Below are 15,119 nucleotides of genomic sequence, written 5' to 3'. Positions count from 1 at the left end.
AAAGAGAGTGAAGAAAGGAAAAGGAAAGGGTGGTGGGACGAGGAATGTGAGGAGAAGAGGAAAGAAGTGAGGAAAAAGTTAAGGGAATGGAGGAAAAAAGGAGGAGGAGGAGAAGGATATAGAAAAGTAAGGGCGGAATATAGGATAATGTGTAAAGGAAAAAGGGAGGAGGAGAGGCTAAGATAGTACAAAGAGGCGATAGAGGCAAGAACGGAAGGAGAGGTATGGAAGATTATAAACAGGGAAAGGAAAAAGAGAGAAGGGGTGAATGAGGAGATAAAGGCGGAGGAATGGAAGGAATACTTCATGGACTTATTGGGAAGGATAGAGGTAAAAGTTGTAAGAGGAGAAAAAGAAAAAAGGGAGAGGGATGAGGAGCAGGAGATAAGCAGGGAGAAAGTGAAGAGGATGCTGGGAAAAATGAAGAAAGGAAAAGCAGCGGGGGAGGATGGGATACCGGGTGAGGTATGGAAATATAGAGGGGAGAGGGTAGAAGAGTGGGTATGGGAAATGTGCAACAGAGTATGGAGAGGAGAAGGATGGCCGGAGAGGTGGAAAGAAGGGATAATAGTGCCACTGTTGAAAAAGGGAACGGGGAATAAAGTGGAAAACTATAGAGGAGTGACATTGATGCCAACGCTATACAAGATATACGTGGGGATTTTAACTGAAAGGTTAAAGGAAGAAATGGAGGGGAAGAATATGATACCGGAGAGTCAGACAGGTTTTAGGAAGGGAATGGGGGTGATGGATAGTATCTATGTGCTGAACTATCTGGTGAATAAGAGGGTAAATAAGAAGGGAGGAAAGGTAGTTGCGGCATTTATGGACCTGAAGGCGGCGTTCGATTCAGTAGATAGGGAGGTGTTAATGGAGGCAATGAAGAGGAGGGGAGTAAGGGAAGGATTAAGGAGTAGGATAGAAGAGGTGTACAGGGAAACGAGGAGTAAGGTAAGAGTGGGGAAGGAGGAGGGAGAAGATTTTTGGACGGCAAGGGGGGTGAGGCAAGGTTGCCCAATGAGTCCGCACTTATTCAGTTTGCTAATAGCGGATATAGAGGAAGTGCTAAGAAAAGAAGGTGGGGGGGGGGTGAAACTGGGAGAGGAAAAGGTGCATTGTTTGGCGTACGCAGATGACATGGTACTGTTGGAGGATGAGGAAGGGATGATACATATGTTGGGGAAAATGGAAAGTTATATGGACAAGAAAAGGTTGGAGGTAAATGTGGATAAGACAAAGGTAATGAGGTTTAAAAAGGGAGGAAAAAGAATGAAGAGAGTGGAGTGGAGATGGAAAGGAAAAAGGGTAGAGAAAGTGAAAGAATTCACATATTTAGGGTATAAGCTACAGAGGAACGGGGGGCAGAAGGCGCAGGTAAAGAACAGAGTTAGGAAAGCAGGAGCGGTGATAAGACAGGTGTGGGGAATGGGAAAGAGAAGATTTGCAGGAGACTGGATGAAAAGAGTATGGCTAATGGAAAGGCTGGTGGGGACGGTGTTGGAATATAGGGCGGAAATATGGGGATGGAAAGAGAGGAGAGAGGTAGAGGCAATGCAGGAGCGATGGATTAGGTGGACGTTAGGAGTAGACTGGTGCACGCCGGGGTATATGGTAAGAGAGGAGATAGGAAAAGACAAATTTAGGATAAGGGCAGGAAGGAGGGCGGTAGGGTATGAGAGGAAGTTGGAGGAAGGAAGGGGAGGAAGTTTAGCGAGGATGTTTTGAGGATATGAAAGAGAGGATAAGAGGAGGAAAGGAAAGAACGATGTGGGAGGAAGAGAGGGAGAAATTCTGGGAAGAAAGAGGAATAGAAGGGAAAGAGATGGAGGAAAAAAGGGGAAGAGGAGAGGAAGTATATGAGGGATGGGAACAGAAAGACAGGGAAAGGCAAAAGGAGGAAAGATGGGAGAGGATAAGAGAATCGAGATATAATAGATGGTATGGGGAATGGAAGGAGGAGGGTTTACCGGAATACCTGAGAAAGGGATGGGGGGAAAGTAGATGGAGAAGGATAGTAAGGTTCAGAATGAACAATGAGATGAGAGGGGCGAGATACTGGGAAGAAGAGGGGAAAAGAAGATGTAGGTTATGCGGGATAGAAGATGAAACATGGGAGCATGTGATAGAAGAATGTGGGGGAGAAGGGGAGAAGGGAAACTGGTGGGAAAGAATGAAGGGAATATTGCAGGAAGGAGGAGAAGGGGAAGGATGGATGAAAGAAATAGAGAAAAAGAGGGAAGAGGGGAGAACGGAAGAAAAGGGGGAGGGAGGGGAAAAGGAGGAAGGAAGTATGAGGAGGAGAATGAGTGGAGGTATGAATGAGGTGGTGGAGAATATATGGGGAACCGGAAGCCGAAGCGAAGCGATAGGTAGGGACGGCTCTTTCTCTCTCTAAAGTAGTAGATAAGTATAATAGGTTAAGGTAGAATTAAGTTATTTGTAAATTAGATGTAAGATGTAGAGATAAGAGTAGTTATAAGTATGATTGTAAGAGGCTTGTAAAGTTGGGGAACGCTCCTTCAAAAGCGCCTTCAATCCCTTAGGGGACGAATAAAGAATTAAATTGAATTGAATTATAAAATATATATTTTATATATTGATTAATTATTAATTATTGAAATAATAAGTTAATTAATTGTAAAATAATTATTAATTATTTATTAATTATTTAAATACCAAAACTAAATATAACAATAAATAAAATAAATGTAACAAATATTAATTCAAAAATAAAAAAATAAATAAAATATATATATTGTTTTAATTAAAATATTTTTATATTTAATTAACAAAATGCCAAGACGTAAAATAAATCGCACTTTAAAAGAAGAAGAACAGTTTCAACAACAACGTCGTAAAAGATTGAGAGAAAATCAATGTCGTCATCGTGAAATTGCACAAACAACAACTAATCAAACTACTATTTGTATGACTGGCACAATATATAATAATCGTATAATAGAAATAAATAATGACATGGTTGGAGGAAATTCTACAAATAATATTTATACAACTGATTCAATACATAATAATAGTACGATAAAATTAAATAATGATATTGTTGATGAAAATTCTACTATATTATTAAATCAAAAGCGTATAGAATATCAACTTCATTTTAGATCTCGAAAAAAACAACACTCTTGTTTAAATGTTAGTAGTACAATGCCAATTAATGAAATAATTGAATACTATATTGGTTCTATGGATGTACTTTGTATCCATTGTAATGCAAAACATTTTGTAGCAGAAAAAGTATCTAATAAAGGAAACTCATTTTATGATTGTTGTAATCATGGTGCAGTATCTTTGGAATCATTACCTCAACCTCCACAATATCTTTGTAATTTATTTGATGGTAATCATATAAAATTTAATAATTTTTTACATTATATTCGTAGTTATAATAATTCATTCTCATTTGCGTCATTTAATGCCAATTTAATTAATTTTCAAAATAGGCGACCAGGTCCATATTGTTTTAAAATACAAGGACAAATTTATTACCAAATAAATACAGCATTATATGCTGCTCAAGATGAAAATCCATCTTATGGTCAGCTTTTTATTATAGATCCCAATGAAGCAATAAATTATCGTTTAAATGAAAATTCAAACTTAGATTTGGAAATTATACATAATCTTGAACATATAATGCGAGAATTTAATGTATTTGCTCAATCTTATCAAATGATGGGTGAAGAATTAGAAAATCAACGACGTTTAGAAATCGAATCTGGAGAAATATTACCAGAATTACAATTATTATTCACTTTAAAACCAGGAATGGATTGACGTCGATATAATGCTCAAAGAACTAATGAAGTTGCTGCAGTTTTTCGTACAACAGCTGATGGAGAAATTCCAGAATCACACGTAATAATACGTAACAGAAGTACTAAAATATTACAAAAGATTAGTTCTATGGATCCAAATGTTGAACCATGGATATATCCCTTATTCTATCCATATGGTTCTACAGGATGGCATTGTAATTTAATGAAATTAAATAGTAATAAACGAATATCCAGAGGTCAATATATTAAATATCGTATAGCTATTCGTGATGAATATAATTGTTTCTTATTGGGCCGTCGTCTATTTCAACAGTGGCTTGTAGACAATTATGTAAAAATTGAAAAAGACAAAATAAATTATTACAAAAATCATCAAAAAGAATTACGCACTGAAACATATCAAGGTTTAAGAGATTATATACAAACTGTGGCAAATAATTTAAATGGACGTATTGGAAAGATGATTATACTTCCATCTACTTTTATCGGATCACCGCGTAATATGTTACAAAATTATCAAGATTCCATGGCAATTGTTGGCAAATTTGGAAAACCAGATCTTTTTATAACAATGACTTGCAATCCAAAATGGCGTGAAATTGAAGAAAATCTTTTACCTGGTCAACAAGCTTCTGATAGACCTGATATCTGTGCTCGTGTTTTTAATATTAAAAAGGATTATTTAATTGATTTAATTGTTAAACAACAATTTTTTGGAGAAGTAGCAACTTTTGTATATGTTATTGAATTTCAAAAACGTGGTTTACCACATGTCTATTTGTTAGTAACTTTAAAATATAATTGTAAAATAACAACTCCACAAATCGTTGATAAATATATTTCTGCTGAAATTCCTGATCCATGTGAAAATCGTACTTTACATGACATAATTATGAGACATATGATTCATGAACCTTGTGGCGATTGGTGTTTGGTAAATGGAAAATGTTCAAAAAATTACCCCAAACCATATCTTGACGAGACTAGAATGGATGACGATGCTTATCCTTATTATCACCGACGAAATAATGACAGGAATTTTGAACGTCCTGGAGGATATATAGTTGATAATCGATATGTAGTTCCGTATTGTCCTATTTTATCAATTATTTTTAATTGTCACATAAATGTGGAAGTAGTTTCAAGTATTAAATCAGTTAAATATTTATATAAATATCAAGAGACACGGTAGTGTCTCGCGACCAGTTAAGGGCGTAGCCGAGACACCGTGTATCTTAACGCGAGTCGGACATTTGAGTCTTTATAATATTTCGAATTCTCGATAACGGCTGAAGCAATCGAGTTTATACTAGACTTAATCGATAGATTGAGTTTGAATTATATAATAAAAGTGTTTTTATTTCTGCTCTACGTGATTTGTAAGCAGAGATATATAATTGCAAAGTCGAAATATGAAAAATTTCTTTTAAGAAACGTCCCCGTCATCATTATTATTATCATCATCGACCACGCATACATAGTAGCATCGTGCTACACGTATTCACACGTATACAACACATGCGCACACATATATCACACGTACACAACACATGCAATAGATGCATAGTATTGGAAATGTCCAGTTCTCACGTTTTACAACAGACGGCGATTTTAGTGACAGTTGTCACTATCGCACTTGTTTCCAGGTTATATGTCTCGTCGAACTGCATTATCTTACGCTAAAGTCAAGGTGAGCGATTAAAAATTTCGGATATTTCATCTTTATTGCCGATTATAATCTCTTGATTATAATATCTTAATTTCTTCATTTTTGTTTTTCATAATAACGTGATGTGAATGACGTATGGACGATGCAATTCATTTTGTTATATTATACAATTTATATACTTATCAATTCCTGCAATATGATTTATTAATGATATCTTTATGCATAAAGCTTCATAAAACGGTATGTTTTTTATAAATACATAATTTTTTTTCATATGACACGTTCGCACATAAAATATCAAATTGCTAGAGATGATGTAGAAACATCAGAATATTTGCCGCAAAATGTTTCAGATTTCCAAAATGTAATAAAGCCAGAAGCCACATTTTGGAGGAAAGCATACCAAGTGTGTTTATTGATCTCTGCTTACTTTATTTTATCAATAGGCCTTACATTTTATAATCCATGGCTGTATAATATGTATGTGAGTAATTACATGTATAACAAATTAATAACTTGCTTTTATTTATTATTATTTAGTTATATACAACTTAAAATTATTTAATTATTATAAAAAATATTGCTTTATAGAAATAAATTCTTTCTACATATTTAAGAAAACATATAAGTTTATTAATAATTGTTATAATATTTTTAGGGATTTAATTTTTCACTTGGAGTAGTAGTTTGCCATTTGATTATAAAGTTTATACTATCCGCATTAATACGCTGCATCAGAAGATGTTGCACTGGCAGACGGATAAATTTACCATGGCAAAATATAATTTATTCGTTAATGATATCTGGCATGGACAGCGGTGTGAATATTGGTTTATCCAATTGGGCACTTTCATTAATTTCAATATCTTTGTAAGTATAAATAATATTATAATGGCAATTATATAATAAAACAAAGTGTTCATTATTATTTATTATACAGTTTAATTTCTTCATAAGGTCACCATGACCAAATCAACCACCATTATATTTATTCTTGGATTTTCTTTTCTCTTTAAACTGGAGAAAAAGGTTTGTTTTTAATTGGAATTTTTTAAATTATGTAATTTTAATTAAATTATATATTTATCAGAATTTTTGTATATTTCCTTCTAACAGGCAAATAATAATTATTGTTTATTGTAGTCATGGTCTCTAGTAGGGATAGTGGTGATGAATAGCAGGAGGATTAGCAATGTTCACCTATAAATCTACCCAATTTGGTATTCTCGGATTTTTATTGTGTCTCTTAGCTTTGTTTGCAAGTGGTATTCGATGAACCATGACACAACTCATTATGCAAAGATCCAAACTCGGTCTCCACGATCCGATAGATATGATGTATTATATGCAACCTTGGATGTTATTACCTGCAATATCTGTAACCGTGTGGTATAAGTATTATCTTATCTTACCATGTATTAAAACAGAATGTTATTTGTTTTCGTTGTAAAAGTGAATGCAGAAACGTTCCAGATATTATTTATCTTATTACAATTTTAATCACAATAAAACTCAATTACCGTGCATTAAAATCTTTTGATGATTTTATTTGTTAAAATTTTATAATTAGTTTGACATCTTTCTCATATAAGTGCAATAAAAAATTTTTGTTAAACACTTAATGATTTAGTTATATGTTGCATATTTTATTATTTACAATATTGAAAAGATTAAATTAAATTTTAGGAAGTAGAATTATTAGAGTTACCGATTGGAGTGATATTGGTAGTATTTTGTTAACTGCAAATGCTGTAATAGCAGGTGCCATTTTAGCATTTAGTATGGAAGTGATGGAATTTTTAGTTGTTACTTACACTTCTAGTCTGACATTGTCAATCTCGGGAGTATTTAAGGTAAATGATAACATTCATTCACATTTCATTATTTCTTCTCATATCGCATGACATGTCTCACGTTTTGTTTTCACAGTCAGTGAAACACTAACAATTTTAATAAATTATAAAAAGACTATGATTCACAAACATATTTTGTATATTTAAATATAATATTCAGTAATATTAAATATAATAATCAATGTTTCAATTTCCATTTCTTCTCTCTGGTTCCTTACAGGAAATATGTACATTAGCATTGGCCTTTGCATTGAAAGGTGATCAAATGACTGGCCTTAACTCTATAGGATTGTTAATGTGCCTTGGTGGTATAATGCTTCATGTTGTCCAGAAGGTGTTACTCAATAGAAAGAAATTGATAATTTGGAATTACAATCAACCAACATGCTGTCAGATATTTTGCAACGCAGGGAACAGTGATATACATCATGCATTTTTAGCTATGACACAAGAAATTATTTTATCAAGCAAAGCATTCTAAAACAATATATGTCTATGTCTTACAGCATTTTATATTTTCCCAGTGTAAATTTTTCAGCCAATAAAAGTGTTAACATTATAAATTTTACATCACAACTTTATGCCTTATAAATGGCATAAAATTTAATATAACCAGAGACAAAATGCATTATAAGTTTTCTAAAAGATGTCTTTGAGACGTTCTTTAAGATTCTTTTAGATATTTGTGTATTCTGGGATATTCAAAGCATAAAAGACTTAATTAATATATATGTGTAATATAAAATGTCATGTAAAAGTTTGTCCGATAAATTTCAATGTATTATTATTACATAAGTCTGATATATAAATATTATAGAAAATTGCAAAGTACAAACATAGAAAGTATGAAATGGAACCTTGTCGTATCAATATGGATATAGAAATACCACTATCTGTGAAGAAAATTGTTAATGTTATTGCTATCTCATTATTTTTAATATCATAAACAAAAGCTTTGCATGCAAACTATATGCGATATAAATATAAATTCTTTTAAATTATGTCACTAGTTGTCTACACTTAGGATATATATATATTTCCCGAATAAGACAATGATAACCCATATATTTGTGTATATAATAATTTTTTAATGATAAACGCACAATAAATTTGAATGACACATACTAATTGACATCTACATTAATATAAAATTTAAATATATAATTTATTTTAAAAAGATTATATATATATTTATAATATTTATATAAAACTGATAAATAGATTACCTGTACTATATTCATTATGTTAACAATAATGTATCTATACTATACCAAAAAATTTAATAAAGTTATGTAATTTTCATAATTTTGAGAATGAGTTTTTTAACTTGATTAGAACTTGATAAAAATATTTTACATTATAAAATATAATATTATAATATTATAATATTATATTGTAATATTATTTTACATTATATAAATATTTTACGTTATCGTTACCTAGGTAAGTATATATTAAAATCAACATTCTTATGTTATCGTCGAAGTTCACTGCTGTTATCTCGCACGTCTACGACCGACAAGATTTCCGAAAGAAAAAAATAATGAATAAAGAAAATACGAGCAGGATACAAGAGGTAAGTAAATTTATATTTTAACGCACACACACGAGAGAGAGAGAGAGAGAGGGGGGGGGAGGGAGGGAGAGAGAGAGAGAGAGAGAAAGAGAGAGATTATAATTTTATTTTTATTCTTTATTTTTAGGACGCTTGTACGAGTGAGGAATTTAGCACATCGTTGGATTTGGAGATCACCAGAATTGAGTTGGATGATATAAAGAGACAGTTAGCTGCAGCAAAGCAGGCTCTTGCTGCAGCTACTGCTGCTCCAGCTTCAACCGGAGCTCCTGTTCATGCTCCGACTACTGTTAACGCAACTGATCCTGCTTCTGCTCCAACTCCGATTTGCAAAACCGGAGTAGCTCAACCTGCTCCAACTCCGGTTTGCAAAACCGGAGTAGCTCAACCTGCTCCAACTCCGGTTTGCAAAACTGGAGTAGCTCAACCATCGCAATCACCACAGCCTGCAGTGGTGGTTCAAAATGAAAATATACAACGTAAGTAAAACATAAAAATAAAAATTATTTAAAAAATAAATATAAAAATAACAAATATAAATATGTTTTTATATTTAAATTTTATTTGTTTTTTACAGTAAAACAAAGACCCGCTCGATGGTCGCGAGCTGGTCGCGGGCGTGGTCGCGGACGTGGTCGCGGACGTGGCCGCGGACGAGGACGAGGAAACATAATATATGTTCGAAAATCGAACGTCAAAAAACGGGGTGCAGTCGCGTTATGCGCGCAAGCGGCCACCGTGTGGGTGGAGTGATCTCGTTCCGTACTAGGCAGAGTCGACCGACGCGAGCCTCTTGATTAATTCGGGACCATTTCGATCGATGGGCCAGCGTGTTTAAATATTCGTTGACCCATCGCGACCAGAAATGGTCCTTCATTTGTTGCAGGAGTTGCCACCGGGAGAGACGCGCCGACGGCTCTTGTTCAAGCGACGGCTCGGGGATCGTCGCGAGAGCGGAGCCGACCAGGAAGTGACCGGGTGTCAGCGCTGCTAAATCCTCCGGGTCGTCAGACAATGGCTGCAGCGGTCGGGAATTGAGGCAGGCCTCAATCTGTTCGAGTAAGGTCGCCATCTCTTCATAGGTGAGGGTTGCTTCACCTATGACTCGCCGAAGATGATGCTTCATGGCCTTCACGGCGGCTTCTCACAAGCCGCCGAAGTTAGGTGCCGCCGGCGGGTTAAAATTCCACCGGATTTTTTCCTGGGCGGCACAGGATGCTATGCGGCGTCCGTCGGCACTGGCGGTGGAGAACAGTTGCTTTAGCTGCTTGTCGGCTCCCACGAAGGTGGTGCCGCAGTCGCTATACAACGAGTGGCATACTCCTCTCCTGGCGATGAACCGGCGCAAGGCGGCAAGGAAGGCGTCGGCGGTGTAGTCAGAGGCGGCGTCGAGGTGGACTGCCCTGGAGGCTAAACAAACAAACACAACGATAAACCCTTTGGTCGTCTTGTGTCCACGGCCCCGTGTTGTTCGCATCCAAACCGGTCCGGCGTAGTCTACGCCGGTATGCAGGAACGGCCGGCCTGGCGTGACTCTTGGAGCGGGAAGATTTCCCATCAGTGGCTGAGGAGTGGCGGCCCGCCACCTTGTGCACCTTACGCAGCGGCTGATGCGGCTCTTCACCAGCGAGCGACCGCGAGGAACCCAATACTCCTGGCGAAAAGAACACAAAGACAGCTGGGTACCGCCGTGCAGCGTTCGCTTGTGGTGATCGTCTATGATGAGGCAAGTGTAGTTCGATTTGCTTGGTAGGATTGGTGGATGCGTGGCATCGAATGGCAGCTGAGCATGTTTCAGGCGCCCGCCGACGCGTAGGAGCCCCTTGCTGTCCAGAAATGGACTTAGCTTTAGCAGGGAGCTTCGCGACGGCAGGGGTTGCTCCCTTTGTAGATGTCTAATTTCCTCTTTGTATGCTGCAGCCTGGACTGTCTTCAACCAGGAGATCCGGGCTTCCTCGATTTCGTCGGCGCTGATCAAGCCAAGCTGGCCGTGCTCGTGGTGGGGCTGACGGTGGATCCGCAACCAGCGACGGCACCACGCTGTGATCCGGAGCAATCGTTGTAGCGAGGAGTATCGCAGCAGCATCTCAGGTTCGGTCCTCAGTTCGGCGATGGCGGAGACGTGGGTGCGTACTCGCCTCTCTGGGAGGTCATCCTCTGGAAGCTCCTCGCTGTTGGTCGTCCAAGGGTGGCTCCCGGCTGACAGCCACGACGGACCTTGCCACCAGAGTGAGTGATCCTCCAGCTCGCTGGGGTAGAATCCTCTGGAGGCGCAGTCCGCGGGATTATCTCGGCCGGGGACGTGATGCCAGTGGGCGTCTGGAGTTAGCGTCTGGATCTCGCTCACTCGGTTAGCCACGTAAGTGACCCACGACGAGGGGTGACCTCGAATCCAACCGAGCGTCACAGTGGAGTCTGACCACAGATGTAGAGGTGCCTTCTCTGCTCCAATAAGAGGGACGACATGAGCGACCAGTCGAGCGAGAAGACAGGCGGTCGATAACTCTAAACGAGGTAAGGATACCTGCTTCAATGGAGCCATCTTGGTCTTAGCAGCCAACAGCGTCACTCTGCTACTTCCGTTGGTGTTGATTCGCAGGTAGAGGACGGCGGCGTAGGCGCGTTCGGAGGCATCGGCAAACCCGTGAATTTCCTGAGGGGAGTCAGCTATACTGCCTAACCATCGAGGCACACTCAGGTTTTCCACTGCAGCTAGCTCGTCCTGGAAACGCAGCCATTTCCTCGCTTCCTCGGTTGGCAGAGACGCGTCCCAGTCAAGGCCCAGTAGCCAGATCGTTTGGATATTGATCTTGGCCAGCACGGTAGTTGGAGACAGCCAGCCGAGTGGATCAAACAACTTCGCCGTCAAGGAGAGGACCGATCTTTTGGTGACCGCCGAGAGGGTGATCTGATGAGTGGCGAAGGCGAAGCGATCGTTGCACGGTTGCCATCGAAGTCCGAGAGTGGAGTGACTTTCTCCGGGCAGCCACCATCTGGCTTCTTGTCGAAGACGGTCGTCGGGCTCCACTGTGTTCAGCAATAGCGAGTCGTTTGCCGACCACTTTTTCAGTGAAAAGCCGCCCGCCTTGCAGATGTCAATCAGCTGTTGCAGCATGACTTCGGCTTCCTCCATGGTCTCCGCACCGGCCAGGATGTCGTCCATGTAGACATCGCTCAGCAGGATGAGGGCTCCTTTCCGGTAGCGATGTCCTTCGTCCTCGGCCAGTTGGCGTAAAGTGCGGATCGCCAAATAAGGAGCACAGGATAGACCGTACGTAACGGTACCTAGCCAGTACTCCTTGATTTCGTCGTTGGCGTTCTCTCTCCACAATATCCTTTGCAGGTTTTGGTCGTCGGGGTGCACCAGTATCTGCCTATACATCTTTTTGATGTCCGTAGCGAAGACGTAACGATGACGTCGCCAGCGCAGCAAGATGTCGGCTAGCGAAGGAAGCAGATTCGGCCCAGTTGAAAGGTAGTTATTGAGGGAGTCTCCGTTTGGCAAGGAGCTCGAGCCGTTGAAGACTACCCTCAATTTTGTGGAGGTGCTGTCTGGACGCAACACACCATGATGCGGCAGGTAGCAGGCACCTCGATGCGATTCAGCAGGTTCTGGCGCAGGCATCATATGGTTAAGGTCCTTGTAATTTTGCATAAAATCGACATACATGCTTTGGAAGTCGCTCTCTTTCTTGAATCTTTTTTCCATATGATGCAGAGCACGACTTGCGGCGCGTCGAGTCCCCGACAGGTCAGGGATAGGCTCGATTGTTGGCAGCCGCACAATGTACCGGCCATCTGGAGAGCGAGTATGATGTCGCCGGTAGTGTTCTTCGCACTCCAGTTCGGCCTTGGTGAGGATCGGAGATGGCCGGCGAACTTCCTCCTGCTCCCAGAACCGCCGCACCAAGCAGGTGATGTCCTCCTCGATTTGACAGTGGTGAGTGGAAACACGTTGGCCGGGCGCCGTCGAATTAACGGTACCCGAAAGGATCCAGCCCAACGAGGTTTGTTGCGCTACAGGCTCCTGAGGACCTCCCTTTTGTAGGCCTTGGCGAATGATGGTCCCATATACGTTGACTTCCAACAGGATGTCGACGGGATCCGAGGAGCTGAATTCCGGGTCGGCGAGCTCCAGGTCCTTCAGATGGGTCCAAGCGCTCATACGGCTGTGGCATCCTCCGGAGAACAAGGTAAGTTTCGGCAGCACTAACGCGTCGACGAGGGTGGATGATTCACCGCGGCACGACTGTAGGGTAAGTCTCACCTTCCCTTTTGATACTCCGGTCCTTCTTTCTCCGACTCCATAGACACTCACGGCGGCTGCTATTCGAGGGAGTCGTAGTCGCTGCGCTAGTCGTTCCGAGATGATGGATGATTCGGATCCCTGGTCGATTAGGGCGCGAGCGGACTGCCAAGATCCGTGGCAGTCGAGGACGCGGACCCTGGCCGTGGCGAGCAGCACCGTAGCGGAGGAAGAATGTGTACCTTGGGCCACATGTGAAGTCGTAGAGGGCTCGGCTTCCCGGAATGCGTCGTGAAGCGAGGAGTGATGTTGACTGCCAACACGCTGTACACGTCTTCTTCGAAGCGCACTCCGAAAACTGATGGCGTCCAAGGCAGTTTGAGCAGAGTTTGTGTTCACTGACGAGCTGTTTGCGAGCCATCGCCGTCTTGCCCTTGTAGTCGCCGCAGAACATCACAAAGTGGTCCCCCTGACAGATGGAGCACCGGCCCCTGGGCTTCTCTTTCGGGTCTTGCCTTTTTACGTAGTGGCTCCGAGTTGACTTCGAAGGGCTGTGGCTGCCGCTTTCGTTCCTGGCCGGATACAGCGCCTCCAAAGTATGAAGTCGGCGTTTTATGAAGGCCTCCAGCTCGGAGTAGGAAGGCGGATTCGTCGTGTGACTGATGTCACTCTCCCATTCTCGCCTGGAGCGATTGTCGAGTAGCTCGACGACTAGGTGGACAAAGAGGTCTTCCGTGCGGTTTATTGGTCGATCGATGCTCTTTAGTGAGCTGACCGTAGTTTTGACCCCGTGGAAAAGTCGCCTCAATTCAGCGGCGGATTCGCTCTTCATCTTGGTCGACATCAAAAAATTGTTGAGATAATTACGCGTCAGTAATCTTTTGTTTTCATAATAGTCACTCAGCGTCTTCCAGGCAATGTCGTAGTTATCGTCCGTGGTGCTGAGGTTCCGAATGAGCAGATCAGCGTCACCCTTTACGCAAAGCTTTAAATAATGCAGCTTCTCCACAAGTTTTGCTGCCTGGTTCCTACCGATGATCGATTGGAAAAGATCTCGGAACGAAGGCCAGTCCTCGTATTTCCCGGCGAAGGTCGGCGGCTGGATTTTCGGCAGCGCTGTCCGAGGAGCGGAAGCCGTTGTTGCGATCGAGGTAGAGCTGGCTGCCTGCAGTTGAATCTGGAGAGCACTCTTCAAGTCAAGCATGAGGCCCTTGTTCAGCAGGTAAGCCTCTTCGCCCAACGAAGGGATGTCTTGTTTTGCGTAGACATCGTGGCGTATTTCGTCCACGCGATCGGCTAACGTATCGTTAATTCCGTCGAATTTCTCCCACAGCTTCTCGAGATTTAGAAGCCGGGCCTCCACCGCCCCGAGGGTGATATTGGCCTCGCCGAGCTTCCTAAGGTTCTCGTACGCGCGAGAGATCTTGCCGTATAATACTGTGGCGGTGGCAATGATTGCCTTAGTGTCGGCCATCTCTTACTCTGTCTCTTTTTCTTCAGAAGCACTGGTCACCGACACTGATGCACTATCGCTTCCGTGGCACCGGATTCACAGGAGGTTCCGGAGGATCCGGCTCGAAGGACCAAAAAATGTGCACAACGGATAGCGGGAAAGGAAGGTCGGAAGCGAGACGATAGAGAAGTACTGCGCTCGACACACGCGTAACGTTAACAAAAATTATATTTAAACTAAGAACAACAAAAAATTACAATTGTTTAAACCGCACAAAAATAGCCAGAGAATTAAATGAAAAGAATAAACCACAAGAGTTAGCCGAGTCGATAATTATTAACTGAATGTTCCGCAAGCAACGGTAATTAGACGAGAAAAACGAAAAAAGACAAGCGATCTTTTTCGTAAAGTATAAGCACACTCTTGACGCGACAAGCAATCGGAAAAGAGCTCCGCGATCACGAGAGAGGAGGTTTATATAGGCCCGTATTTCTAGAATAGTCTAGAAAGATTTTCTTAATTTTA

The 15,119-nt window shown here is 41.1% G+C and overlaps 2 protein-coding genes and 1 long non-coding RNA gene across 3 annotated transcripts; 1 reads left to right on the top strand and 2 right to left on the bottom strand.

Moving 5' to 3' along the window:
- The first annotated feature begins 6,118 nt into the window (after nt 1-6,118).
- LOC114934129 (uncharacterized) lies at nt 6,119-6,998 on the top strand. The gene is made up of 3 exons (XR_003820199.2): nt 6,119-6,336; nt 6,407-6,495; nt 6,610-6,998. It is a non-coding gene; the product is annotated as an uncharacterized LOC114934129 (long non-coding RNA).
- A 3,041-nt stretch (nt 6,999-10,039) lies between these two features.
- On the bottom strand, nt 10,040-13,060 carry LOC146723475 (uncharacterized). Its single transcript, XM_085481878.1, has one exon. The coding sequence runs from the start codon at nt 13,058-13,060 to the stop codon at nt 10,040-10,042; it is 3,021 nt and encodes a 1,006-aa protein (XP_085338004.1).
- Nucleotides 13,061-13,290: 230 nt separating this feature from the next.
- LOC146723474 (uncharacterized) lies at nt 13,291-14,615 on the bottom strand. The gene is made up of 2 exons (XM_085481877.1): nt 13,541-14,615; nt 13,291-13,499 (listed from the first exon to the last, which is right to left on the bottom strand). Exons 1-2 carry the CDS (start codon nt 14,613-14,615, stop codon nt 13,291-13,293), a joined length of 1,284 nt encoding a protein of 427 aa, XP_085338003.1.
- Nucleotides 14,616-15,119: the final 504 nt, after the last annotated feature.

Source organism: Nylanderia fulva, unplaced genomic scaffold (assembly GCF_048542155.1).
Source record: "Nylanderia fulva isolate GAGA-0341 unplaced genomic scaffold, ASM4854215v1 Scaffold194, whole genome shotgun sequence".
Lineage (NCBI taxonomy): Eukaryota > Metazoa > Arthropoda > Insecta > Hymenoptera > Formicidae > Nylanderia > Nylanderia fulva.
Note: the sequence above shows the minus strand (reverse complement) of the source record. Positions and strands in the feature narration are given on the sequence as shown.

Bases quoted from the DNA above. Each gene is read 5' to 3' on its own strand.
- LOC146723474 (XM_085481877.1), bottom strand. From the start codon at position 14,615: ATGGCCGACACTAAGGCAATCATTGCCACCGCCACAGTATTATACGGC. The intron at 13,500-13,540 runs GTGAACACAAAC...GGACGCCATCAG, and splicing joins GGCTCGCAAACAGCTCGTCA to TTTTCGGAGTGCGCTTCGAA.
- LOC146723475 (XM_085481878.1), bottom strand. From the start codon at position 13,060: ATGAGCGCTTGGACCCATCTGAAGGACCTGGAGCTCGCCGACCCGGAA.